Genomic DNA, 27,602 nt, shown 5'->3' with positions numbered 1-27,602 from the left:
GGCTCTGCTGATTCCAAACCCTCTGACTGCAAACCTGCAGGACCTTCACAATACGGATTTGTAGGGATTTGGCCCTGCAGAGCTCAGATTCCAATGGGCTGAAATGGAGCTGCTTTGGGAGATTCCCTACCACTGGCAACTTGAGCCAAGGTCCAATCCCGCAAACTTTAAAACTCTTTCTGCAGCCTACTTACCCTGATGCCACCACATACACTCTTCCTGCCCCTACTTGCTTTTTTGGATAGGTTTTTTCTCAGCTTTTAAAAATTATTTTTAATTTAAATCTTGCCTTGCCTTCACCTATGAGATTAAAAAAAAACCTTACACAAATTAATTGGGTGCATAGAACAGCCTTATTGAGGCACAAGAAGACACTGCTGTGAAGGGCTAAAATCTACAGGGATAAAGAAATGCTTGATGAGACTCCAGGATTCTCTTCTTGCAAGCACGTCTGTATAAATCTCACCAAGGAAAAACAAATTGGAAGATATTTTATTTCAGAGTCAGATGAGTTACAGAATAAAAGCCTCAAATTTATTTAATTTAGGAAGTTGACATTGAAGGAAAACAGCTTAAGAAACCTGCTCATACTTTCAAGTTGTGATGCCCACCTGATGCTTAATCCCAGTGCAGCTTAGCAAACCTCACACTCACAGCTGTGACAACTATCAAACAAGGATAACACTGCTGCAGGAATGAGGACCCATTCCTAGTGTGCTTGGGTACCCCAAAGTATGTTTTGATGATTTGCCATCACACTGCCCCTGGATCCCTGGATGTCAGGAAACATTAATAGGCATTCTCCTTTGTTTAAATAACTTATTCCATATGCTGAACCTGCTTAGCATAAAAGGGGCTGTATCAGGAAAGCACCGAGAGCACTTCCCTGCTTCTGTACAGTAGCACACTAAATCAGTGCTCTGGAGTTGTTCCTGGAGACAAATGGACCTATCACAGAAATTGTCAGATCATTCCATATAGCTCTTCCCTTGTTTTCTTGCTCTGTGAAAGACATCTTCACAGTTAGGGAGTCTCTGAATTGTTTTGGAAACAGCAACAAACTAACTACCAGTCTTCTCCAATTTCCCATTAAGAAGGGTTAAAGGTTTTAAAAAATGTCTGACATAGGACAGAAGCTGCAGAGACATGAAGCTCAGGACTACACTGACTCAGACAGATATTCTGTTTTGGGATCTGTGACTGGTCTCAGGACTCAGCTGCCCCACACACCCAAAATAAGGCTGATGTGACCAGCTAAGCCACAGAAGCACCAGCCAGTACCCAGCAGCACACACTCCATCCCCATTCCAGTGCAGAGCTCTCTGTCTGCAGGAAGCACAGGTGACACTCCTCTCCCAAACTCATCCTCTCCAAGACATTTAGCATCAGCTCTTTTATAAACTGCTGCTGACCCTCCCTGATCAATACTTTCATTACTGGGCACAAAACAGGGTGAAAAAAAAAAATCAATGACTTCCTGTGAGGAAACAGCATGATAGATGTGCCTAGAATCTATTGCTGCAATAAATGACTGCTCAGTCCCAGAAGAAAGCACCCAACATTGCATGCTAAAAAATAAAAATATTAAATCAAGAAAAAAAGTAGTTTTTCAGAGCCAGCTCTTTCAAAAGAGCACACAGGATCTTCACAGCCTAAACCTAAGTCAGCTCCCTTTAAGAAAGCAGACAATCTGAAATTGAGATTTATCCCCATCTTATCTCCTAGGACTGCGGATTCAACTCCTGTCAGATTGTTGAAAATAAAAATCAGTCAAGGGAAAGGAGCAGAGAACTCACTAGAAATCAGGGGTTTTGAGGTCTACTGCACAGCTTTCATCAGCCTTTCCTCTGGAGGCTGTGAAGCCCTCCATCACCGTGGGTTTGGATCCATACTTTGTATATCATGAGTAAACACCCAGACATTTGCCAGCTGTGAAACCTCACAGGCTGGTGCTTGGAGCTGGGAACTCCCCAGTGTGGCCCAGTTTCTCTGCACTAAGTGGTCACTGATCAGCTGCCCTTGCTGAAGGCCTTTCTGTGCAGCTGTGGGAAGGGAGCACCTCAGCAGGGACCTGCAGAGGGAGGCCCTTCACCTGTCTGTCTCTGCAGCCACTTGCAGGCCAGAGGGTGTCTCTGAATCGGGACTCAGTGACAGGGATGGAGCCTCACTGCTGAGCTCAGACAGAGGGAGAGCAGCAAATGAGTTATAGCTGCCCCAGGCCCTTTGCTTCGGGCACCTCATCCCATCTGCAAGTCACAAGCGGGGTCAGGCCATGGTCTGCAGCTGTTCCAGCCACCTTCCTGCAGATGGATTCAGCCCTTCGCAATGGGCTGAGTACACCCTGGGGAGGATCCCTAACACAGAAATCAGATAACTCTGGCTAAAGCAACATTAAGAAGAGGGATTAAGATTTAAGAGTACTAAGCAGTTTATTTCACTTTGCTCAGAAGCTACATCAGCGCCGACAGACAGAGGACACATATTCCCAGCACCCTCTACTGGCTGAGGCACCCTCTACTACCAGAGAGGCCCAGAACCTGCCTGGCTTCTGGGGGTCCTTTCCAGCTCCCCTGTGAAGCACATGCAAAGAAGGGGCCTCCCGAAACTTGATGAGAACACACTGACTCCTGTGATCACCAGCCCTCCACAGCCCAATGCTCAGTAATACTGCTGAACCCTTTCACATGATTGCTCTCAAAGCACTTCTCAAATATTACTCCTCAGAGGAACATCGGAGACAGGGATGTGCTCACCGTATTTCACACACAGCAAAGCAAACAAGCAAGAAAACTTGCCTAAGGTTGTAACAACTCAGTGCTAGAGGCAAGACCAGGAACAAGATGTTTCTGACACACTTCACTTCTCTGACTAAAAACATGGCAGCCTAGTCCAAGGTGGATTATTTTGATAGTCCTAAGTGGATTCAAATCTACAAAATCCCCGAAGAGGCACGCAGGAAAATTAAAAGGTTTTATTCAATTAACTTTAAAATCAAAAAATAAAGTTCAAAGAATATTCACTCCTTAAGCCCAGCTGTCCTTCAGAGGCAACAGCTTTACGCTGGCATAATACTGATGTAATGCAGTGGAAAAAACCCAGCCTTCCAATACCTCTTTGCAAGGTGGCCAGTGAACAAGGGAAAAACATCACTTTCCACAAAAAATGGGGCCTGACAGGCTCAAAACTGCACAGCCATGGTGTCTGATGATGTTCTGGCTCTGCACAGCATTTCATTGTCCTGCTTTACAGGTTTCAGAATCCTCATCACTGTGGTTTGCATTTCTATCACACACAGGAACGGATAGGGCTTTATTACAGCGGGGTTACAAGTTTGTTCCCTGGCATACAAAAGACATTTAAAAGCAAAAAGACAAGCCAGCTGTCTATCATATCCTCAGCAGGGACCTCTTCAGCAGCTCATGTCCCAGCTCTCCTGATGATTCCCCAGACGCAGACAATTCCTAGAAGCTCCTATCAGAAGTCTCTCTCCTTCAGACTGCTATTTACAGGGCTCAAGGAAGCCTGAATGTCTTACTCTCAAATGCTACAACCAAGATGGAGCTGGAAAACACTACAGCTGGGCTTCAGACAGCGGAGGTCACAGAGGACAGATGCAGTTCAGAGGTAGGTGAAGTGCAGTCAGAAAAGGCACTGACTTACACTTGTCTGTATCAAGAAACTGGTCCCATAACCTGCAGTGTTTTGCTGGTTCCATGCTCACCACAGCAGGTTCTGGCCCAGCTGGCCCATAAATACTTTGTAGAAACATCACAAAGAAGGATGAATACAGTCCACAGAGAGAAGGAACAGCACATTTGGGTGGAATTATCACAAACTCAGGATGCAAACCCACACTGAGAAGCATGCAAACTTACAGAACAGCCATACACACAACGTGCAGGAGGACCCACAGGGACGTGAAAATGTTCATCACTTACCTTTATTGAAGAACATGGAAGCCATCTGGCCCATTTCCACCCTCTCAGTGATTTCAAAGATATTGGCTGAGCCACGTCTCTCTGCAAGTTAAAAACAAGAAGTGCTTCAACCAGTCCCTCCAATAAGCCCTGAGGCCGGATTACCTGGATGCTTGGGAGGCTCTAGCAGCAGTTTGAAGGACAGTATGTACAACTCCACAGCTGCAGAGTCACTGGGCCAATTACTCTGCTAAAGCTAGTTTAGAAGTGTTTGGAAAATAAGATGCTCTCATCTTAGTGACCTAGAAGGAAAAGATCTTTATCAGGCAGCAGAAGGCAAACTGAATTCTCAATGAGTCTTATCTTGCAAGTGCTGAGGACTTTGGGATGAGAGCAGGTGGAATTAAGGGTGAAACGGACAGAAGAGACCACTGGAACACTGTCTGCAGAGAAGAGGCCTCACACCAGTGAAAGCATGAACTGGGTACTCACGAACTGACAGGATAGGCCACGTCTCTGCTCGCTCGTAGCCATCATGGAGGAGAACATCACTGTCAGACACTCCAGAAGAAGAATCCTCATCTTCATCATCCTCCTGCATGAAAAGACCAGACCACTGCTGAGATATCTGCTACCCACAGTACAGGCTGTGCCACCCCCAGTGCCGTGGTCACACTGAGTGTTCCAGACACTCAAAGGAAGGTCCCAAACAGGGAGGGTAGGACATGCAAGCAAAGGCAATACCAGGGAGCCCTTGGGATGCTATGGAGGGCAGAAGAGGACACTAGCAAAGCAGGCTGAAGTGAGTGACAGGCTCTGCTGTCCCAGCCCCGGGTCATAACACACACACAGCAACACTGCCCAATTCATGCAGCGATAAGTGGCACAAGGAAGCTGGAAACTTCCGGCAGATCTGCAGTGTTGCAGAACTGGTAGAAAAAAATAAATCCAACCATATCTACCCAGAGCAGGCAGGTCTAGTTCCTAACTCCATCCCACTAATACCAAGGCAGGGGTCTAAATTAGTGCAAACAATTATGCCTCCCTCTGATCCAGTAATGCCACAAGTTTTACAGCAAGGACATAATTCAGAACTGTCCACAACCTGGGATACAGCCCGAGGAACAGCAAGGACATCCCAGCCTGTCCCAGTTAAATGACCTGAGATCAACAAGGATTTATAGTCCTCAGCACACTCCAAATAGCACCAATATATTGGCTGCCACCTCTCCACATTCAGTGAGCAGCGCTTCTGGGCAAGAAGAGCGTGATCAGTAAGAAATGTGAACAGCACAAGAGATTTTTCAAAGCAGGAACAGAAAATCCTGTCTTTAATGAGCAACCCCACAGGGAACTAACAGCTATATTTTATATGGCAAAGTTAAGTACAGTAGAAATTTATTTCTTTAGAGTTAGTAACAAGGCAAGGCAAAGATGCAGGGGAATGCCAGGAAAATCCTATGTGATACAACAACAGGAGAAAAAGGAAAAATTAAACCCCACACAAACCTTGTGTTTTTCCATTCTCTTCCATCTCAGCTGGGCATTTGCAGCAGCCATGGCTTCCACCACAAAGGTCGTAGTCATATAGCTACAGAGAGAAAAATTCAATTGATATCATCACTAATAGTCAAGAACTGTCACTGAAGAGAGATGGAGAATAATTCCCATCTGTTTGTTGAAGCAAACAAACAGACCAAAACAATCCTTTTGCCAGCTCCCCACACACTGTTTTGACAGTGTTTCATCTCAGCTTATTGCTCCCTTCTGCTCTTGAGATTCAGGTGTTCAAGCAGACCACAACATGCAGTAAAATATAACACACCTTCAGATATAATAACACTTTAGATATTTGGAAGGCACATTCCTGGTGTTCCTGTGGGTTGAAGGCAGCAAGAGGACTTTGACCTTTGCTAGAAAGCAAGTTTCCTTCCTCTTTTTAGAACCTAGGACAAACCCAGTTCTATTCTGAAGCTTGTGGCAAAGGTACTCTGGTCCCTTAAAGAATCTTACACACGGCATCAGAAGCAAAGCATCAATACAAGAACAAGGAGCAGATCACACGTGCAGGCAAATACTGGAGGACAGCGAAAAAGCCATCCAGGGAGATAGGGAGAGCCACTGATGGAAGGAATATCATTATCTCAGCTAAAACCAGTCCTATAATATGAATCAATAAATTTTAAAACCCCCTCAAATCAATCTAAGGCTTTAAAGTGGTTTCTCACTGCTTCAGGAACTGGACTTGCCTATCAAGCTCAAATAAGAGATCAGTTTTGCAAGAATAAGGAAGTGCTGAGGCCTGTGTAGCAATTTCCACCCAGGCTTTTTGTGAGGGTGCCCAGTGGGCACAAGGAAGTCACAAGTACCAGGACAAAAGCAACAGAGCTCCCAAGGCATGCAGCACTTTGAGCTGTGTCTTCTCAGCTTAATCCACTGCAGTTTGGGTGCACAGGTTTGGAGGTTTGTGCTCTTCTGCTGACCTTGAAGGATTGTCTGCTGGTGCTGAGTTCCATATATTGAATTTATGCTTTTAAACTAACATAGCTAAAACGAATTGCTTCTAAAGCTCCCAGTTACTGGTAACCCCACAGATAGCATTTGATCAAACCTTTGCAGCACCCAGCTCTGAGGTGAGGCACTCACAAGCATTTGTACAGTCAGTACTGACCATACAGTCCCCCTGCACAGCAGCTCAGAACAGATCCCAAAAGCTCTGCCTCCAAACCAAAGGCACATTCAGGCTGGCAGAGCTGGTTACTGAAAAGGCTGGGACTTCAAAAGTCCATTTATACAAATGGCAGGAGGGGATTTTGTTTTATCTTATTTTAAAACCAAGCAAGGAGCAAGCAGCGATTCCCAGCCCACCAGATGGCAATTGTATCAGTAACTCCTTAGAAATCAGTGCTGTATCCACAGCCTTCAGCTCCACCTGCTGCTCCAGCAGGGAGGCACCTGGGCAGGGGCTCACAGTGAGCCAGCATGACAAACAGGAGACCACCTCCAAGGTCTTGAGCAGCACAGGTCTGGAGGGGCTAAGACAGGCCTGAATATACAGGAATTTGTGTTCCTGACACTCTTGCAGCTGTGAGAAAGAGAAAGCTTACACATCTGCAAGCCACAAAGCAAAGACTTGACCCTGTGCTACCTGTGACCTGGTTGGTGTTTGGGGAACTGATCCGTGCCAGAGGCAAGCATGGAATGTATCCACAGCGAGGACAATGTCAAAAAGGTAGCTGGGATAAAGGCTCCAGAAGACTCTGGACTGGAGGAAAAAAAGTCCTTCCCATCAGTCAGGAAATGGGATGTAGCAGAGAGTCAGGAAGTGTATCCCCCCCCAAATCAGGTCCACAGGCAACACCACTGCAGAAACCAACACTCAAGGAGCAGAGGGACAGAGCACACAGGAAAACAGCAGAAGTCTTCACACTGTCCTCACCCTGCTGAACCTCCCAGTCCCCTAAAGACACACACTCACATCCTACCTCATAAATCCCAGGAACAGCAGGAGGATGAGGCTGACGAGCCATCCTGCTGTGGCAAAGGCCTTGGGCATGGTCAGGGCTCCCGTTCCGACGATGAGGTTGAACATGTAAACCAGGCCAACCTGCAACCAGCCACATGATCCAGCATCAGAGCGTGCCGGGAATCACCCAAAACACCTCACACACCCCCTGATTTAAATGGACAGGGCAATCCCTGAGCCAGCAGGGTGGGAGCAAGTCCACGTGAGAAATAACTGGAGGAGGGGACTGCCATCCAAAGAGAACAATGTGGGTGTCAGCACATTTCTGGAGACACTGACATTCCCCTCCAGTTTTCTAATTATTTTAAATTATTTTTTCCTCTCTAGCCTGTAAAGTTATAAAGTACATGAGATTTTTTTTTTGTTTGTTTTCAAATCACTGCCTTCTACCAGAAGTGGGTTGGGGTCTCTCCTTTTTTTCTGACCTGAACACAAGTAGTTATGACTATGCACCTTTCAGGATCTTTTATTCTCAGTCAAGCAGGAAATATCCAAACAGAATTCTAATTCAAAGCCTGCTTGCCATTTCACCAGTAAGAAGCTGAGCAAATGCTGAAGAAGGGATTTTACTTCCTGAAGGGAAAGGATTTTATCTTCCCTGGCAATGAGCTTTTTCAGTGTCCAGAGACAAAAGAGAACTCTGCACTTGGACAGGACCCCCCAGGCTATGAATTTAGCTGAATTCAAGATCAAAAGCTGCCAAAGTTGTTGTGCTTTGGTGGGGTTATTTTAATATAGGTCAGAGTCCCTCCAGAGGAAAGCCAGTAAAGAGCTGTGTATGAGCAGACTTTTCTGGGTGTGGAGCAATTAACACCAGGAGAACTATTCCCCGGTGACCCTGAGAGCACTTCACTGGCATAAGCACAGCAAATTCATCTTTTGCTGAACATCCCAGAACGAGGCTTTTCCTTTGGTCAAGCAGAGTTTAGAGGGTGCCTGTATGTTCAGCCTGGTCAGATATCTTCAGGGAAAGAGGAGAGTCTCAGCCTTTGAGATTACTCTAGGAAATTCATGCAGCACCAGCATAACAACATCAGAGCAGGTGACACTAATCCTTGAAGGTCCAGACATCCCAGTTATTGTCTTACTTCTCCATTTTCTCAGTTGTGACCTATTTCTGCAGCCTAATATCCACTCCTCCTACACTCAATCATTAACATGGAGATGAAAATTTTAAAGCATTTAAAATCCAACACACAGACTTCAGGGCTGGTTCTATATTTATTGAGTTCACTTAAAAAAACAAAAACACTGTTTACAAAGTGTTGTTTTTAAAAGCTGACATTTTATGAAGACTTGTGGCTATGAAAACCGGTATTTCCAGTAATATAGGAAAGCAGTAATTGGCTCTGCAGTTGCACAGGACACCACATTACAGGGAAGAAACCTCTTAATTACTCACTTTTAATGAAGTGGTATAAAACAAATTACTGCAACAGCTGCAGCTAAGTAAACTTTGAGAAATTCAGGAGAAATTGTTTATTTAAAGCAACAAAAGAGAAGAAAGTGGGATAGTTTCAATGTCCCAGTCCCCCCATTTATGCCAATGACAATTTGGGTAGATGAAAACATTAACAAAATGTGAGAAAGTGGCCAGTAGGATGAAGAGCTGGTATGGGACATTAAACTCTTTTTAGCACTTTTAGATCTATACTTTAAGCAGACATCATCCCTTTACTTTATGAAAAGTGATCTGTGATGTAAAAAAACCCCCAATAACTACAAACATCAAGCATTTTTAACCACCTTTGACCTCCATCATCTCCCGAAATGCTGAGGTTGTGTCCATGAGGAAGTAGGATTTGCAAACACAACGCTGAGGCAAGAGGATTTTGAAAAAAAACTTGTGACCAAACCCACAAGCAGTGGAACTTACATAGGGAGAGTAAAGCTCTCCGGTGTCAGTGATGCCACCTGCCATCCTGAAGGTGGAGGGGAACCCCAGAGCAAAGCCAGAAGGATATTTTTGGGAGGGTGTTTTCAACTTCTGTTGCCTTTAACCTAGGGAAACATCGTAACACTGTGTTATCTTTGCTGGAAAAAGGAAGAACTCACAAGTTAGCTTTTGCACACCAGTTTTCTGGTACTTGAACACATTCCAGCAGGACCTTGTCCTTCAGACAGACCCCACTCACCAACACCACTCGGTTCAATGCTCTGTGAGAAGTTTTCATACCTGTTAAACTGGTTTAAAAGCAACCAAAAGACCCTGCCCTTTCACAGCATGTGATGACCAAATTTCATCTTCTCCAAACAGCCAGAGGAGCTGTTTCAGACAACTAAAACCTCAACAGGAAAAATGACTGCCTTGAGGATGATCTCAAACTGCTGCTTCTCATGCAGCTACTACTCCTTACAAACACATGCCTCCTGCAAACCAAACAGCAAAAACCAGCCTAAAGTCTCTCCTCCTAAATTCAGAAAGAAGTAGACAAATGAAAATGTTGGACCAATTAAACACACCAAGATGCTTTTCACACACCAACATTTCCTAAGCAGAAGCACTGTAGAAGCTTTACATTGTTAAAAACAAAACTAGAGGTGTAGGGGGGAACTGAAGCCTTCTGGAAGGTTTCAGTGTCAATGATTAGCCATAACTGAATTGTTTAAGGGCCTCACACTTCTACATGTGCTCCTACTCAGCCACACCAGCTGGGACAAGCCATCAGCACAAGCTGAGCTCCACTAAAAAACCCAAACAGTTCTAAGCTTGTACACCTACGCTGCATGACAGAAAAGAATCAGGGAGCACAGCTCACTGAGGTCACAACTGGACCAGCCTCAGAAAGACAGGTCATAACACCACCTTTTAGAACAAACCTCGGCTCAAAACACCGAAGCCAAGCTTGGCAAAGTCAGAGCAAGCAGCAAGACAACGAACACCGCGGGACGCGGCCGGGGACAGCGTGTCCCCGTGCAGGGCCCCCAGCCGAGCCGGGGGAACCGACCCCAGGGCCCGGGGCCCACCGAGGGCACCAGAGCCCCCCGGCCCTACCCCGGCCTGGCTCCCCCCGGGCCTGTCCCACAGACGGAACGCTGCTCGCCCCCGCTGCCCTCCCCGGAGAACTCCCCCCGCCCCACAGAGCGCCTACAGCCCCGGCAGCCGCCTCCCCTACCCCACGGCCTTCTCCCCCCGCCCGTGTCCCGCCGCTCCGGTGCAACCACCGCCCCACACTGGGACCCTCCCCAGGCCTCTCCCCGCCCGTCGAGCCCCTCCCCAGCCCTCATCCCACGCTGTCCCCACACAGGGCCGCCCCCGAACCTCCTCTGAGGGGCCGCGTCCCGCCCGGGACCCCTCGGCACCCCCGACCCCTCACCGGCGGCGGCGGCGGCGGCGGCGGCGGCAGCAGCTCGCGCCCGCGGCCCCGCCCCCGGCCGCGCGGGGGCACTCACGGCGCACGCGCTGCCCTCGAGCGGGGCCTTCCGCGCACGTGACCGGCTGGCGGGGCGGGGCGGGGCGAAGGGGCCGAGCGCGATTGGGTGAGGGCAGGGGGCGGGGCCCGGGGACGGGGTGGGGCCTGCAGGGGGCGGGGCCCGAATGGGCGAGGCCCGGGAAAGGGGCGGGGCCAGAGAGGGGCGGGGCCGTGCAGGAAAGGGGCGTGGCCGGGAGGCAGGAGCGGGGCGGGGACGGAGCGGGGGCGGGGACAGGGTGAAGACGCCGAGCGCGATTGGGTCACGGCAGGCGCGGGGCGGAGGCAGAGGCGGGGCCTCGCGGGGCCGGGGGCGGGGCAATAAGGGGCGGGGCCGGGGGGCGGGGCAGACGGGGCGGGGCGATGACGCCACACATCCCGTGGCGGGGGGGTGCGGGGGTCTGCGCGCATGCGCGGAAGGGGGCAGGGCGGGCGCCCGTGACCGCCCGTCCCGAGTCCCCCCGGTTCCCCCGGATCGCCCCCAGCCCCGGGGGTCCCGCCGCGATGTTGGAACAGGGATTCGGGCGTTTTAATGCAGGGGTATTGGTGCGACCTGAGAGATCCGGACACTGAGAGCCGCCGGGCGCTCCCGAAAGGCTCCAGGCCAACGCTGCCCCATCCCTTGGCCTTGGCGGAGACACGGAGTGGGGCTTTGGGTCTCTCCCTCAGTTCAGAGGCCATGAAGATTAACCAGGACACGGTGCTGCGAGGAAAGAAGGTGACGCTGGTGCCCTACACCGCTGCACACGTGCTCCGGTACGTGCCCCGTGCCCTCCTCGGACGCTCCTGCATGGTCTGATTCCATTCTCCCTTTGAAGACGATGTTAGGGTCAGGAAGGTCAGGGCAGAGTGGCAGCTGCAGGGCCCGCTCCCCCCTGGGAATCAGTCAGAGGACTCCTAGGAACTCAGTGAGATGCTCTCCGTGCCCGGCAGCACCGTCCCTGCCAGGGCTGTGGTCTGTGCCAGCCCTGCTGGCAGAGAGAACTTCACCTGTGCCCCTGGGAAAGGGAAATACCTGGCTGTGGGTGAACGCAGCAGTTCTTCTGTTCATGGAGGCCTTTCCCTGGTGACAGTGGAAGAGCAAAGCTTCAGCGTGTAAAGCCAGGTGGATGTTTGACAAATTAGGCATGCCAGCAGTTTGTAAAGTAAATCAGCACAAAGGTACCAGCGTTAGTGTTTTGTCAGTGTCCAGGAGGTGCTGTGTCAGTGTCACTCGGGATGAAATGCAGCAGAACTCTAAAAACATCAGGTTTGCATTGGGCACTCCAGACAAAGCCCCAGGACGGCAAGCTTCCTAAATTTCCACAGAGAGCACTGTGTTAGCTAAGGAACAGAGGCTTGCAGATACATTTTAAGTTGCCATGAAAGCCAGGCTGGTGTTGCCAGAGCTGCTTTGTGATGGCCTGACCCCTAGAGCACTGTTGGGGCTCCTCCTGCGGTGCTGCAGCTGGGGCAGTGATGAGGGCCCGGATCCATTGCCAGGTACCACGAGTGGATGCAGTCGGAGGAGCTGCAGCGCCTGACGGCCTCGGAGCCCCTGAGCCTGGAGCAGGAGTACGAAATGCAGCGCAGCTGGCAGGATGACGCTGACAGTGAGCATCTGGAACGCTTTCTGAGGGAGGGTGGGAGTGGTGAGCAGGTCCTTTCCATTCTGAGAAGGACCCACAGTGATCTGGGAGTACCCTGTGAGTGGGTTCCCCTAAACCAGAGGGGATGTGAGACTTTCTACAACAGCAGCTTGAACTGGTTTTCTCATTATAGCTGGTATATACTGAAGGAAGTGGAGAATATCCACTTCCTCGAGCTGTTTGTGTCCTTTTTATGCAGTTTTCCAGAGACTGTAGTGCTTCATTTCCCACAGCATTTTGTGCTGAGCTAAAAATCTTTCAGCATCACTCCCACACAGCCAACACTCCCCAGGTCTGATCATTGCAATAAAGGTGGATAGAAGGTTGTATTTCTCCTTGATAAATTGAATGATTTTATGATCGCCTGGTTGAGGTGTGTTGATTAAATTGGTTCCCTGACTCTCCTACAGGTAATGAATCACTGCCCATAAAAGCCTGGTAGAAGTTTAGTCAGCTGGAAGATACTGAAGCTGGCAAAGGCCTCATTCTGGAGCATTTGCCTTAGGTGGCATTAAAAACCTTACTCAGAGCAGCAATAACATGGACCGGGTGAATCACTCAGTCTCAGCCTCTTGTGCACCAAACAATTCTTTGCCCCAACTTGCTGCTGAGTAAGACAAGACAGGGAGACCTCAGACATGGGAAGGAAGTTCTCACACTTCTTCCACAGGCCGTTTCTAGTCTTGGTGTCTGTGCCATCCTCACAGTGGGTTTTTCAAAGTATTTCTTACATTTCTGCAGGTGGGAACAGGCACAGCTGGTGTGGGAAGCCTAATTATTAACTCTTCCTTGCTGTTAACACGTGGAAACTGTTGTTCCTCTGTCCATTATATACCTTTAATTTCGTTCTTTGGTAATTTATGAATCATTATCAGCACACTCTGAAGGTGCTGCCACGTTCTTGTTTTCCCCAGAGTGCACCTTCATTGTGCTGGATGCGGGGTGCTGGCCTGGGCAGGCAGAGGAGAACTCCATGGTGGGGGATGTGAATCTCTTCCTCACCAACGCCGAGGACCCGACTCTGGGCGAGATTGAAATCATGATTGCAGGTCAAGTTCTCCTTCATAGCTTGGGGCTCTGTCACTGTGGCTGCATGCTGCAGGCAGTTGTTGATGTTCCTGCATCAGCTTTTTAGTCTCATGCTTTACCATGGCTGTTCAGCACTGATCAGTCCATGGCGTGTCCAGGTCACAGCCTCTTCTGAGAAGTGTCTGGTGTGGCTGGTTTGTGTCCCCTAACTGGATGCTGACTCTGTGCTGTCTCTTTCAGAGCCCAGCTACCGTGGCAGAGGGTTTGGCAAGGAGGCAACTCTGCTGATGATGGCCTATGGTGAGGGAACAGGAGTGTGGTGGGGCTGGGATCTGGGAGCACATAATTCCCAGTGATACAGGCAGGGTGGTAAGGGATGCATCTGCCTCACAAGTGGAGTCCTGTGCTTTTACAGATGTAGCAGGTAATAGAAGTACCTCTCTCTGACTACTTCTGCAGGAGTGAGAAACCTGGGCATCACCAAGTTTGAGGCTAAGATTGGTCAGGAAAATGAAGCCAGTATCTGCATGTTCAAAAAGCTTCACTTTAAGGAGGTGCAGTAACGCCCATCTTCTCCACAGAGAATGCGAGCAGCATTTGCCCTGTGGCTGGGATTGAGCTGCTTTCCTCTGTGTGCTGCAGGTTGCTGTGAACAGCGTTTTCCAGGAGGTGACGCTGAGGCTGGATGTCAGTGACCAGGAGAGAGGGTGGCTCCTGGAGCAGACAAACCACATGGAGGAGAAGAGCTACGCTGAGCTGAAGCAGGCAGCTGGGGTGCTGGACACCTGACAGACACACCCAGACACCGGCTGGGTTTCCAAGGAGAAGTTGGACGTTGTTTCAAGGTCTGGGTGTGGAGGACACCACTGAGCCAGCACTGGAACTGTTTTCATCTGTCTCCTTCAGCTGCTTTGTCATCTTGTCAACTTTGCACTTTGCTGCTCCAGCCAGGATTACTGCCTGAAATTTGGGCCTGGGGAACAGCCATTAACTCACACGTTTGGCTAGGAATGACTCTGACTTTGATGTGCTGTTCCAGCAGAGCCTAAAATCACCAGCAGTTGATTCCTGGACAAGCAGAAACTTTTCCCACTGCTCTTAAATCAGGAGTCATCAGCGAGGCAGTTTCATATACTGGCAGCTCAATCTTTTTTACTCTTGAATAAAAAAAAAATCACAAAGATCTGAGGTGTCTGAGCACTATGTGGGGCTCAGCTGCTCACTTTGGCAGCTCAAAGAGTGGTTTAGAAGCTGTAAAGGACAGCAGAGACTCTTTAAACCAAATGTCCTGGGGTCTGTTAGGTTGCAGGGGGCACTGCTGGGTCCTGGTAGGGAGAAGCCCAGGTGTGAGTGAGCACAAACAAAGGGCAAATTAATATGATGGAAGTTGCTGATATTGGCTGATCAAGACTAGATCTGAGCCCCACCACAATGAGGGGCTGAGAGCTGCAGGAGGCTTCTGAGACAAAGGCCCTTCAGCTTCAGGGCTGTGCTCCAGAGCTGAAAACCTCAGGCCAGCAGTGATGTTGCATTTAATTTTCCTTGGCTGCTTTGATGAAAGCAAAGAGGAGAACACACTGAAAGGAGACAGCTCCCTTCTTCCAGCAGCTCAGGACTGCTCTGCTGAGCCTGGAGGCTCCATTTGTTGCTCTCCACTGAGATGAATGGGGGGGAAATATCTCTTACTGGGGGGCAGATACATTTAGGGCAGGAGTTATCCAGCCTCTGCTACAGTAGTTGTGAGGTCTGTGGATGAAAAAGAGGCACTTGCCAGACTCCCACTGGACAAACTTCCCTGTGCAGTTACTCAGCCTGACCTCTCCTGCCCTACACATGCTGTCCACAGCAGGGAAGCTGCTACAGGAGAGGACAGAAGGTCAGAAGGATAACTGATGCTCCTGTGTGTCTTCCTACTGTAACAGCAGCTGGAGTGGTTAATCCTAGATCACAAATTATCTGTGTCAGTGATGGAGGATCAGGTAATAACTTTCAGATTTGCCCAGGGATGTTTTGGAGATTGGCAGTTTGTGGAATTTTTTGTGTTGCTGTGCCTGTATTTTTAGGGCCTGGGGGCTTTAGTTTTCCAATTTTAGCTAATTTAAATACATGATTCCTGTGACTAATATTAAAGCCAAGCGTGGGAACAGCGTATCATGGCATTTTAAACAACTATTTAGCGTGGATTTAGTTGTAGCAAAAGCTTTGTGTGGTAATAAAGTGAAGGGCAGCTCTATCTCCCACTGGGATTACCATGGCAAGGGCTACTAATCCTCCTGCTCCTCATCACCTGCTGCAGGCAGAAATGGATTCTGTCCTCCACAACAAGATTTGCAGAACCTGCTGGGTGAACTGCTGGCTTTGTTGCTCCTTCCATGGAGCACCTCATCCCTCTGCCAGAGAAACAAGGCCAAACTGGCAGGAGAGACTGAGCTGGGCTGGGATTTGCTCCCCTAAAACCCAACCAAGGTGGGAAAAATAATTTCTTTGAACCTCTGCTGTCAGGGAGAAGGGGCAGGGTGATGTCCTGTCGCAGCTCCCCACAGCCAGCTGGTTGCTCTGGAGCCAGCGAGGGCCCTGCTTGGCATCCCCGGTCCCCGGCAACGCCGGCGCTGCCCCGGCTCCACGGGCGGCTGGGAACAGCCTTTCCCTGGCAACCCAAAACAAAGTTGGGTCTGTCCCGGAGCTCAGCCCGCCCCAAAGGCTGGGGGGAGAGTCCCAGCAGGGCTCAAATGGGGTTCCCACAGGGAACCAGTGCCCAGCTGCTCTGACCAGGGCAAGAGGCAAAAGATGCTGGTGGGACCCAGTGGGTGCGCCCACTCCTGCCCTGCATGGGCTGCCCCACCCTGAGGCATCCATCCTAGGTAGGGGTGGTCCTGCTGCCCCAATGGGATGAGGATGGGAGAACAGGGGATGGGGGCTCACCTTCCCTCAGAGGACACGGCTTTGGAGGATGAGACAGGTTGGAATGGGTTCCCCCAGCTTCCTGGGGGAAGTGACAGCCTGCACATCCCCCAGAAATCTGGTGGCACTTTGTCACCTTGGTGTCTTCGCAGGTGCATAGATCTGTGACCATTCCTGTGCTCAAGTAGAGGAGCTTCTATGCAGATTTGGAGCACAAAACCAGAGTGTGCAGAAGGGGAGGAAGCAAAGGTACCAAACAGAGGCCAGGCACAGCCCTGCCCTGTCCCACTGTGCCACCAGTCTGGCCCCACTGAGCCACCCAGGGCTAGATCCATTCATTTAGAGGGACAAGCACCGCCCTCCTCACCAATCCCCCCTGCCTTCCCTCAACCCAGGTGCAACCCCCATCCCCTCAGAGGGACTGGGGGCACATTTGGGCTGCCCCCAGCAGAGCTGCTGCCCTCCAACCTGGCTGGCAGACACGGATTAGAGCTTTGCATCATTCCCCTCACCCCCCCTGCACTCCCCAGGGGATTAAAGCCTGTTAATCACCCTGAGGCATTAACCCCCACTGGGACCAGCCGGTGCCTCCCCAACCCCCTCAACCTGTCCTCATCAGGTGCTGAGAGGTACCAAAAGCAGGCCCAGTGTCACCCAGTTATCTGCCTTTGCCCCTAGCCCCTGGCCACAGCAAGCCCTCTGCACCCCCTCAGGCTCTGGAAGGATTTAGCCTTAAACCAGACTCGTGAAGTCAGAAAGGTTTATTCCAGTAAACAGAATTTCTCTTGAGCTCAACAGTACAACAACATCTGATTGCAGCACATGGAAACAAAACATCCACAGGAAGAATTTCCACAAAATACAGTTTAAAAAAAATGGTGTGATTGGAAAAACGCTTATTTCAGAAAAAAAAAAAAAAAAAGTCTATGAGAAGCCTTTAAATTAAGCAGTGTTGGATTCAAACCCTGATCAGCTCTGTCTCCAGGAGTGTGCAGGAGCAAAGGAGACTATTATTGCTTGCTGTGCTGGCTCCAGACACCCTCTCCTCTCCCAAAATTGCCCCAGGGCAGAGTGCTGGGCACTCCCCAATGCTGGGCACCCATACCCCTCCTTGCAGCTGAAGAGGCAAAGGGACAGGGTCATCGTGGACGGAGCTTGCCAGGCCAGGGTCAAACACCCCAGCTGTGGCCAGTGGCTTGGCAGGTGGGGTTTGGTAGAAGACACTAAAAGCCTCAGGTTTTGCAGTTAAAGGGTAATTTGGGGGGACTGGCTCAAATGAAAATGGTGTTTGTGGTGGGGAAAAAAACAGGGAACAGTGGGGACCAGGAGTGTTGGGCATCAGGCCACCCCAAATCCTTGATCCCTCCCAAACCCCTGCTTGTGCCTACCAGGGTGTGCAGGGCTTCAAGACAGGGCTGGAGAAGCACCCTGGGGATGAGCTTTTGGGAGGGGGCACCCCCAGCACCCCCGGCCCAGGACCCCTCTGCAGGGATGCTCACTGGCCACCAAACCCCGGCACTTGGGTCAGGGTGGTGGGGAGCAGCCCCACATCCCCACCGGGAGCCCATGGCAGGGAGGAGAGGAGCGCAGGAGAGGCGGGTATGAGGCTGGGGGGGGCTAGAAGACCCTCACCCCGCCTCAGGGCATTCACAGGTTGCTGAACAGTTCATTTTTCTTGCTCCAGTCCATCTGGGGTGCCCTCTTGCTGGTGCGCTTCTGGTGCGCCCGCTCCTTGGCCACGGCCAGCGGGATGTCAAGGTCCAGGAGGGAGCCGGATGCTGAATGGCGTTTGTCACCCTCCTGTGCGTGGGGTTGGGGGTGAGAGGCGGTGTCAGCCCCACTGTGTGTCCCTTGGACAGCCCCACAGTGGGGGCTCAGCCCAGATCCTACTTTCCAGCCACTGCCTCCCCCCGGCATTCCCAGCCCTACCTCGCTGTGGGTCTCGCTGGAGTTGGGGGACACGGCCAGCGGCACAGGGCTGGACGGGCTCTCAGACACCGAGCTGGACTGCAGCTCTCCACCGTTTTCCTGGGGGGAGCAGGGAGGGAGTGTGAGCTCCAGCCCTGGGGCTTGAGAACAGCCTCCAGGGTTGCAAGTCCCACCCAGGGGGCCATGAAATCCATCCTCCTCACGTAATCCCCTGCAAGCTCCAGACACATAAATACCTCTAGCGCTGCCCATCCAGGGCGGGGAAGGATTAAACCCCAGGCCTGACTGCCCTGGCTTTAGCGGGAGCAGGAGGAGGAGGGTGGCTGCAGGGCTGGGTGCTACTTCCCTACAGCAGCACAAGGGCTCCTGGCCCTGGAGCAGCAGGAGGCAAAAGGGAGGAAGAAAACAGGCAACATAGCCACCTCCGTGACACTCAGCACCACGAGCATCCCCCCTCCTGGGGGGCACCAGTTCCCAGTCCCCTTCCCAGTGGCACCAGCTCTTCTGTGGCAGCCCAGGACCACTGTAGTGTCTGGTGGCATCACCCACCCATAGGCAGAGGGGACATGAACAGGAGGGTCCCTGACTGGAGATGGGCATAGATAGAATTAGAATCAAGACGAAGCTCTTACCTTCCCCATATCGCCATTGGGCATAGATAGAATTAGAATCAAGACGAAGCTCTTACCTTCCCCATATCGCCATTGGCAACTGGCTCTGGCAAGGGACCTGTGGGATGAGGACACAGGCACCCAATGAGGATGTGTTTGCTTTGTCACCTTGCCAACGGAGGGCAAGCCAAGGCTGTACATGGCCAATGCTCACACAACACTGCCCAGCTCCTGGCCAGGTCCTGAATTTTTTAACCACCTGGTGCAGCCAGCCCCGTGGCACAGGCAGATGCTGCCAGACACATCCCCATGATGGCAGATGTGATATGGAGCCCAGTGAAACCCCCTCCCCATCCTCCTGGAGACCACCATGACAGCAAGGAGGGGGCCACAGAGGAGAGCAAAGGGCAGCTGATGCCTGTTTGCTCCCCGAGCCATAAACCCTGCCAAAGTGCAACCCAGGGCCATAAACCTGCCCACATCAGCCTCACCAGCCCAGCATGGGGCCCTCAGCCAGGCAGGGAGATGCCAAAGCCAGGTGACTCTGCTTGGCCCTAGGGTGATAAGACCCCCTCCCAGGGCTCAGCACCCTTAGGTTTGGTGAGAAGGTGACAGAGCCAGCAGCGGTGGCACAAACCCCTCCCAGCAGCACAGCCCCCAGCCCACCTGTCAGGTGCTGCTCCGAGGGCACCACCTTGCACTTCTTGAAGAACTCATCTGCGAGGACGTCCACCACCAGCAGCCTGGTCTCGTTGCCACTCGCCTTGATGGCTGCCACCACGTCACTGTGCTGCTTGCCCTCCATGCACACACCGTTCACCTGCAGGCACCACATCACCACTGGAGCCAGGGGACATCCATCCCTCAGAAGCACCATGGAGGGGTCAGGTACCAGCCTTGGTACCAGTGACAATCCCAGCACAGCCACCTCACAGCCCCCACAGGCATTTGCAGCCTTGAAGGGATTAGCAGTGAAGCCAGGAAAACCTCATTAAAAGCAGATTTTCCTCTGAGTGATTAGCATGGGATGGAATGGGCAAAGCTGGCAGGGAACTCCCAGCAGGGCATGGACCCGGGGCTGGCACAGGATATGGGCAAGACACAAAGCCCTTGTGCCATGCCATGGTCTCCAGAAACATCAAAAGCTTCACCCCAGAAGAGGCAGCAGCCCCATGCCCTGGTGAGCAGCAAGGCTGGGGCTCACTTGGTCCTTGCCCTCATGGATCATCATCCCACCTGGCACAAACCTGAGCTCATCCCCACCCCGGTCACACCTGACAGCAAGACTGGTGACCATCATGAACCTTGTCCCTAGCCTCCCCCACCCCAGGGGCATCCCGGGGACAGAGGACAGTGCTACCGCTAATTAACCCCCAGCTAGCTAATTAACGCCCAGCCCTCCACAGTGCTGCACCCCTGGGTGGGGACCAGCAGGCTGCTGCAGGTCGGGCAGCTGTGCTGTGAGTCACCGCCGGCAGCAGGGACACTGCGCCTTCCCAGCCAAGGGCAGCTGTCTCCCAGGCACCAGGATGCGAGGGAGTGCCAAGCTTTCCAGAGAGACGCCTCAGACCCGCCCCCACCCCAGCACACCTCGATGATGCGGTCGTGGGGGGCCAGCCCTGCTGCCTCAGCCGGCGAGCCGGGGTCGACGGCGCGCACGTACTGCCCTGGGCGGCTCTTGTCGCTGTGCAGGTTGAAGCCGTAGCCATCGGGGCCCTTCTTCATGTGGCACAGCCGAGGTCTCAGCTCCTCCTGCAATGGGAACAATCTGTGGGTGAACTTCTCCCGGACCCCCCAACACCCAGGGACAGCACCAGGAACCCCAGACAGCTGCTGGAGTGGCAAGGACACCATCCTCAGGTGGTCACCTGCGGGCACTGACACCTCAAGATGGGATGCAGGGTGCCAAACACGCTATGATCCTGGGCTCTAATTAATTAATTAGGTGCAGGGCACACTAATTGCAGTGAAGCATTGAAGAAACATGTTATCATGTGTGTGTTCCCAGACCATGCTCTTCCTTTTGGGATCAGGATTGCAACTGCCATGAAGGTGGAGGAGGAAACACAGCCCAGGCTGCTGGGAAGCACCCCCACTCCACCCCATCCCACTCAGGAAGCTTTGGCTCCTGGAGAGGTCTTAGGTGCTGGCACAAGTACCCTCCACCACCCCCTTGCCAACTGTAGCCCTTCTCCTTGGCAAACCCAGCCACGGGATCAGGGAGCTTCACCACCCAGAGCACCCCACAGCCACTCTCAGCACAGAAGGGGCACACAGGGCTCGGGCAGGCAGCTGGAATCCACATGGAGCAGCTGCAATGCCCCGGCATGACCTTCCAGGATTGCAAAACAGAAACCTGCTCCACCGCAGTGGCACGACTGGGACATTCACCTCTCCAGGAGGCAACACCCAGCTCATCTGCACCTGGTTTCACCTTGACCTGTGGATCCACCAGTACCTGGAGCTGGGGAACCCCACTGGGGCAGCCACAGCCACTCTCTTGGCCCACCTGGCACCCTTTAAGCTCCCCACATGGTGAGCAGCAGGAAGAAGCAGGAGCATCCCTGGGAGCCTGGCACACAGGAACTGCCTTTGCTCACCCAGTGGGGAGTGGGATGTCCAGGAGGCATCAGAGGGAACCAGGTGACACAAACCAGACACCTGCATGTGGTACTGTCAGAACTGCTCTGACCCTAGCACCCAACACCACTTCTACAATTTATATATAAAATGGTTTAATCCCACCTTGACCACCAGAACCTGGGCTTTGGTTGGGCTCTCCCAGCAGCTGAGCCTTGCTCAAGCTGCTGGAATATTCCTCACCAAGGGGGTTAGTACTGAGTCTTTCATCCGAGATGATAATTTTTTCTCTGATTGTACCCACAGCATCACTGAGGACAGGCACTGCAGGAATTTGCCCTCCCACACCTGCACTGGGCTGCTCGTTACCCCCTGCACAGCACTCTTGCTTCTTGCCATGAAATCCCCTTTGTCCAGTGCCAGGAAAACCTGGGTCCTGGGGTGCTGACACCCCACATCTGATACACTGATGTGGCACAGGGTCCCACACAGGCCGGGGTGACGCATTTACAGTTGCTGAGCCCAACGCTGCAATAAAGCCCTGATAAGCCCTGATAAAGCCCCATCCTCTTGCACAACTCTTCCTTCATGGTCAAGACTGGCTGCCACCCCAGCACCACTTGACAACACCCCAGGAAGGGAGGTGCAGGCAGCACCCAGCACATCTGCCAGGAGTGAAGGTGATCCCGAGATGCCTCAGCACTGGCATGCAGGACTCGTTCCCCACGTGTCTCAGCTTCACATGCCCAGTGCAACAGCCCAGCTGTGGATTCCCTGGCTGGGTGGAAGACTGTGACCCCCTCGACTTCGCCCCATCTACTCTGCATTTCCCCCTGTGTCCAGGCGGCAGCAGGTTCACAGGGTGTGACAGCATCTTCCACCCAGGCAACAATCCCAAGCAATGGTGGGGACAGACAATAGCCAAAATAAGGACAAAAGGCAGGAGCTGCTGGAGCCTGGAGGAAGGCAGCACCTCCCCGGGTCCCTGCCCTGGCTCGACCCTGAGCAAAGGGTTCAGGCTCTGGAGCACCCACGCTCCCGGTGCCCTTGGCAGCACTGCGGGGTTGCTCCATGCCGATAGCTCAGGACAAAGCCAGAGGGAGCACCCAGCGAGCGGTGCTGGCAGTGCTCCCGGGCAAGGAGGAGGAGGAGGAGCGAGGGCTTCGCTCCCACCCAAACCAACAAAGCCCTGGCAGCCTGGGCTCCCTGAGATGCTGGTGCCATGAATTTTTGAGGGGGATGGGAAGGCCTGCAGGGTGGACAGATGTCTCAGGACACGGGGACAGGTCATGGCAGTGAGGGATGCACTGATCCCGCCAAGGCAGCTGGCCAAGGCAGCAGCACTCAGTGCCAGGGCAGCCCGGCTGAGCCATGACCCAGCCTTCTAGCATCCCCCCACCAGCCCGGTGTGCCAGGCTGCCTGCACCCTCCTCAAACCGCAGAAACTCTGCGGGCAGCCACCATTCTGTCTCCCAGAGACGAAAACAAATGCATCCGATCCTCCAGCAGCTTTATCTTGCCCATCCATGGGGCGAGCACCCCATGGCATGGCACTCTTCCAGCCCCAAAGTCCCCTTTGGGCTGAGCAATACGAGGCAAGAGGGTTTGGGGCCAACACCTGGGATGCAAGAAGACCCATGGCTACGGAGCTGGGCAACAGAAATGCCCCTAATTTCTCTAAGCTGCTGCATCCTCTCCTGCAGGGCCGGCAGCTCTCCCACCACGCTGGGACAGGGATTAACCAGCAGAGCCCCGTTACAAGCAATTACAGCCTCTGTCAGGGAGGGCAGCGGGGGAAACTGGAACCAGCCCCCAGCACAGGCATCCCATGCCACCCCTCTCCTCTACACCCAGGGAAGGCAGAGGTGCCTCTGTCTGCAGAGATGCCCACTTGGGATGAGGAGTTCTGCAGCATCACACTGCTATTCCTACCCTGGAACAGGATTTGGGGCACATCCAGATGCTTCTCCCTCCGCAGCACCTTCAGCCACCTGGCAGGACCAGCAATCCAAAGATTGTGGGGACCCCAACTGCAAAATATGTCAGGACTCACTCCCCATTTCCCAGCCCCCCAACAGCAATTTCAGGACAGCTTTTGAAGCCTCAAGTCCCAGGAAATTCCCTGCAGCCCTACAAGCAGCATCAAGCCCGCTGGCGGCAGCAACATTCCCGGTTACTCAAAGAGAAACACAACAACTCTGAGGATGCCTGGGCCAGCAAATTCACACGGGTCCCAAAATCTGGCGCACACATTCGGGCTTCATACAAAGGGGATGCAAAGCAGCCTCCTTGCAGCATCCCTGTCACGTCCTGTTTGACTGGAGCTGCTTTTCATGCAGCTGCCTTGAGAGGAAATTTAATTCATTTCCTAATTAACCACCAGCTACCCCAGTAGCTGTGCAATGCTCCCAATGCCGGGGGAACTGCTCCCTGTTACACTCTGAAACCCAGCCCTGGGAGGCTCACCCAGGTTTTACAAGAAGGGATGAGCCTCGCTGGCAGGGAGGGCTCTAATTTAACACTAAATTTGCAAGAGGGAAGCCCGGGGCTGGTAGCAAATGCCTTGCCCTGGTACCAGGGTGCTGCACTGGCAGCACCCAGTGCTGCCCCGGGAACACTGTGTGGTTTGCATGAAACTTTCTCAAGACACTTCCGAGCAGCTGAAGCCTCCGGAAACAGGAGACAAACTATCACAGCTCTTGGTGGGGGGACACAGCACAGGCCCCAGGAAATGGGGCTGATCTCAGGGATGTGAAACTATCACCATGCTGGCTCAGCACCGCAGACACGGATCAGCTCCCCAGGGGAGGCTCAGAACCTCCACTGCAGCATCAGGGGGATTTTCACACTCCAGGTTTGATAGGAATGAAAAAGGAGCCCATGACGAGTCTCCCACAACTGCCTCAGGGATCTGTGGGGGTGTCCGAGTGCCTGGGCAGTCCCAATCATGCAGGACCCAGCAGACTTTGGAGAGACAATGGATTCTGCTGGAAGGCGGGACACATTAAACATTGCTCACCACAAGCAGCTCTCCCAGCTCTTAAGCATCTCCAGGCTCATTAAACAAATAAAGGCAAGTCCAGCCCAATAAAGCAAACAGGACTCTGACGTGTACAAATCTCCTGCTTCCCCTGTGATCCCAGGGAATCCCAAGTGACGGGATGGGGCTGCAGGGGGATGGGGCAGCTGGCACCAGCTGCCTGCCAGTGGCCAGAGAACAGGCCACTAGCATGTTCCTGCCTCACTGAAGAGAAATCCCTTTCTGCCTGCTCCGGCTTGGCTCGGCATCCTGCCCGGCATCTTCCCACCCTGCTCGTGGGTGCCTGGCCGGGGCGATGTCTCCAAACCCACTTGCCTTTTCCACTGGGCCCTGCCCCTAACCGCAAGATTTCCTGCTGCTACCTGTTGAGAAACCGTCTGGGGCCTTGTGGCGATGTCACCCCATGTCACCTGCTTCCTGCTCTAGTGAGGAGAGAAACCGCCAGTAGTAACTGTGCCTGAGTAACTGTGCCCTGAGCCTGCTCCCCAAGACTGTGGGGAATCTTCAGCTAAGACTGTCCCCCAAACCCCATGAGGTATCTTCATCTGGGGCTGTCTCCCAAAATCTTGCAGGGCATCTCTTCTCATCTTCCTAAGCTCTTTCCATCGCAGTGAGCAGGCAGCTGTCCCACAGCATGTGAGGGCTCCATCCTCTTTGGGGACTGCACGTCCTCAACCCCCCAAGCCTGGCCGGGGACTCAGGTGAGCTGAATTAACGACATGCCTTTTATTTTCCCCAGCCGATGGAGAGGTCTGGGAGCAGAAAGCAGAGCACAGACGGTCTCGCTAGCCCAGAGGGAGAGCTGGCACCATGACATACGGGAGAGCAGGCATGTTCTCCCTATGTGGGGCAGCACCGGAGCCCAGCATGGAGCCAAACCCGAGGGATGTGGGATAATACAGGGAACAGTGAGCAAGAGAGACAGCAGAGGGATAGAGCCTGGCTGTTCCCACCCAAATAAGCCCATGAAGGAGGTGCTGGAGTGATGCTTTAGTCAGGCAGGGATGAGAGCTGTGCCTGCAGTGCATCAGCCCAACCAGGGGAACAAGCACAAGGCTAAAGTCCAACAGGAGGCACAGCTCAAAACCACCTAATCCTCAGCAAAACCCTATGTGACAACAGCTCAGTCAAGCACCAAGGTCTTCCTAGGCCTCAGCATCCACACTGGGAAAGTTCCACTGCACCAACCTCTCCGGGAACAGGTCATAAAATTTCCCCAGAAGGTTCCTCACACTGGGGACACCAAGAGGCTGCTGGCCAGGAAGCCATCCACATGTCTGTTGTAACAACAAATAAGTCTTTGCTGGGTAAATAAAAAGCAGTATTATCTCCCGGAGCCCAGAGCGTCTCTTAGAAACCAATTGGGGCACAAAAGGTCAGCTGTTTCTCAATTCCTCACCTTTCTACATCACTTTGTTTGAGCAACTGCTCACTCCCACGCGTGCTAAGGCCGACATTCCTGAGTTAGGAAGGGTCTGTGGGGACTGACTGCCAGGATCAAGCCCCCAGCCCGGGAAGGGCTCTGCTATCTCCACTCCACAGCAGAGATTGGACATACTCAAAGCAGGAGCGTGCCCCTGCCACCAATACCTGCAGTCTCAGCCCCAAAAAATACCCTCTGCCACGGATTTTTTGTTGTATCTTGAGGTGGGTTAGTGCCAGCCGCCCTTGGCCCAGCCCTGGGCTCAGCTGCACGTCAAAGCTCGCCCTGTTGCTTTTCTCACCCCGTTTTACCGGCCCTGCAGCACAAGGATGGGCCGAAGGGCTCCCGGGCTCAACGGGCCCAGTTATGGGTCCAACCAGCCCGGTGTGCCCGCCTGCCCCGCCCGTCGCTGACACGGCTGGGAGACAGGAGCATAAAGCAAAAAAAAAAAGCAAAAAAAAAAGGAAGAAAAATTATATAAAATTAAAAAGGCAAAGCAGCCGGGCGCGGCAGGACCCGGGGCTTCTGGGAAGCCGCCTTTAAAGCAAAGGCAAAAAAAGAAAGAAAGAAAGAAAGACTAGAGACCGAAACCACACAGGACGCCCAGGACAGCCGCGGCGGCCGCGGCTCCCGCTCGCTTGCCTGGAAGGCGATGACCGCGGCCGGTCGCGACCCCTCCTCCTCGGACAACACCCTCTGCCCCGAAAACTTCGGAGCCCCAGTCCCCCCGCGGCCGCTCATTTACCCGCTGGTCGCCGCCGCTGGGCTCCCGCGCCGCGGGTTCCGCCGGCACCGGGGCCGCTTGCCCGCCGACCACCGGCGGCTCGGCACCCGCCGCGCCCCGGTTCGGCAGCTGATCCTCGGCCGTCGAGTCTACGACGAGGAGGCTGACAGCGCCGGCGGCGGCGCGGATCCGCTCCACCACCTGCTGATGACTCTCCCGCTCCACGTTCTCGCCGTCCACCTCCAGCAGCCGGTCCCCAGCGCGCAGCCCAGAGCGCTCGGCCGGCGAGCCCGCCTCCACCAGCCGGATGAACTGGCCCAGCTTGCCCTTCTCGCCGTGCAGGTGGAAGCCATACCCGTCCGGGCCGCGCTCCAGGCGGCAGAGCCGGGCGGCGGGGCCCGTGCCGCTGCTCATGGCGGGGGGAGCGGCGGGAGCAGCGGCGGGCCCGTCCCGCCACTCGCGCTCAGCGCACTGCGCGGGGCTGGGCCCGCAGCACGCCTTATATAGGGGGGCGGGGCGCGGGGCCGGCGGCCGCCAATGGGGGAGCGGCACGGGACGACGCTCGCCAAATAAGGACAGTGGTGGGGCGTGGTCATGCAAATACTGGGGGTGTGGTTATGCAAATCCGCGTGGTGGGCATGCAAACGTGTTCTCGCCCCGGTGGGGCGTCCCGGGCGCGCCGCCGCCGGGTCCCGGTGCCCGCGGCGGGACTGGACCGCCGCCCGCTGGGGTCCGGCCGCTCCCCCGATGGAGTCCGACCGCTCCCTCGAGAGTCCGACCGCTCCCCCGTGGGGCCGGGCCGCTCCCCCGATGGAGTCCGACCGCTCCCCCGTGGGGCCGGGCCGCTCCCCCGATGGAGTCCGACCGCTCCCCCGTGGGGCCGG

The 27,602-nt window shown here is 53.5% G+C and overlaps 3 protein-coding genes across 9 annotated transcripts in view; 1 reads left to right on the top strand and 2 right to left on the bottom strand.

Moving 5' to 3' along the window:
* The window catches only part of TMEM104 (transmembrane protein 104), a 43,869-nt gene extending 33,062 nt beyond the window's left edge, over positions 1-10,807 (bottom strand). For 2 of the 3 annotated variants that reach the window (XM_032129054.1, XM_032129056.1), the window contains exons 1-6: positions 10,706-10,807; positions 9,320-9,444; positions 7,403-7,524; positions 5,427-5,508; positions 4,410-4,512; positions 3,939-4,019 (exon numbers count right to left, since the gene is read on the bottom strand). In XM_032129054.1, the coding sequence (XP_031984945.1) occupies positions 3,939-4,019; positions 4,410-4,512; positions 5,427-5,508; positions 7,403-7,524; positions 9,320-9,364 (433 nt within the window). In that variant the 5' untranslated portion in view covers positions 9,365-9,444; positions 10,706-10,807. The remainder of the gene's footprint in view (positions 1-3,938; positions 4,020-4,409; positions 4,513-5,426; positions 5,509-7,402; positions 7,525-9,319; positions 9,445-10,705) is intronic. The other variant, XM_032129055.1, reaches the window with a different exon arrangement.
* A 427-nt stretch (positions 10,808-11,234) lies between these two features.
* Positions 11,235-14,695, top strand: NAT9 (N-acetyltransferase 9 (putative)). 5 transcript variants are annotated; one of them, XM_032129301.1, is made up of 6 exons: positions 11,240-11,609; positions 12,336-12,445; positions 13,357-13,530; positions 13,751-13,810; positions 13,970-14,064; positions 14,153-14,695. In XM_032129301.1, exons 1-6 carry the CDS (start codon positions 11,386-11,388, stop codon positions 14,297-14,299), a joined length of 810 nt encoding a protein of 269 aa, XP_031985192.1. In that variant the 5' UTR covers positions 11,240-11,385; the 3' UTR covers positions 14,300-14,695. The 5 variants fall into 5 exon arrangements, with proteins under 5 accessions (XP_031985195.1, XP_031985196.1, XP_031985192.1 ...); XM_032129302.1 differs by having other exon boundaries at positions 13,396-13,530; positions 14,153-14,299; XM_032129304.1 differs by lacking the exon at positions 13,970-14,064 and having other exon boundaries at positions 11,235-11,609; positions 14,153-14,693.
* Positions 14,696-17,156: 2,461 nt separating this feature from the next.
* Positions 17,157-27,201, bottom strand: SLC9A3R1 (SLC9A3 regulator 1). The gene is made up of 6 exons (XM_032129126.1): positions 26,740-27,201; positions 20,542-20,703; positions 19,618-19,771; positions 19,029-19,069; positions 18,341-18,439; positions 17,157-18,211 (listed from the first exon to the last, which is right to left on the bottom strand). Exons 1-6 carry the CDS (start codon positions 27,130-27,132, stop codon positions 18,059-18,061), a joined length of 1,002 nt encoding a protein of 333 aa, XP_031985017.1. The 5' UTR covers positions 27,133-27,201; the 3' UTR covers positions 17,157-18,058.
* Positions 27,202-27,602: the final 401 nt, after the last annotated feature.

The sequence above is a fragment of the Corvus moneduloides genome, chromosome 19 (assembly GCF_009650955.1).
Source record: "Corvus moneduloides isolate bCorMon1 chromosome 19, bCorMon1.pri, whole genome shotgun sequence".
Classification (NCBI taxonomy): domain Eukaryota; kingdom Metazoa; phylum Chordata; class Aves; order Passeriformes; family Corvidae; genus Corvus; species Corvus moneduloides.
This window is presented reverse-complemented; position numbering and strand designations above follow the sequence as displayed.

Coding starts and splice junctions, on each gene's coding strand:
- SLC9A3R1 (XM_032129126.1), bottom strand. CDS start 27,132: ATGAGCAGCGGCACGGGCCCCGCCGCCCGGCTCTGCCGCCTGGAGCGC. Junction 19,070..19,617: donor CTCGGAGCAGCACCTGACAG/GTGGGCTGGGGG, acceptor CTCATCCCACAG/GTCCCTTGCCAGAGCCAGTT. Junction 18,212..18,340: donor CCAGCGAGACCCACAGCGAG/GTAGGGCTGGGA, acceptor CCCCACGCACAG/GAGGGTGACAAACGCCATTC.
- NAT9 (XM_032129301.1), top strand. CDS start 11,386: ATGCAGGGGTATTGGTGCGACCTGAGAGATCCGGACACTGAGAGCCGC. Junction 11,610..12,335: donor ACCGCTGCACACGTGCTCCG/GTACGTGCCCCG, acceptor ATCCATTGCCAG/GTACCACGAGTGGATGCAGT. Junction 14,065..14,152: donor AAAAGCTTCACTTTAAGGAG/GTGCAGTAACGC, acceptor TGTGTGCTGCAG/GTTGCTGTGAACAGCGTTTT.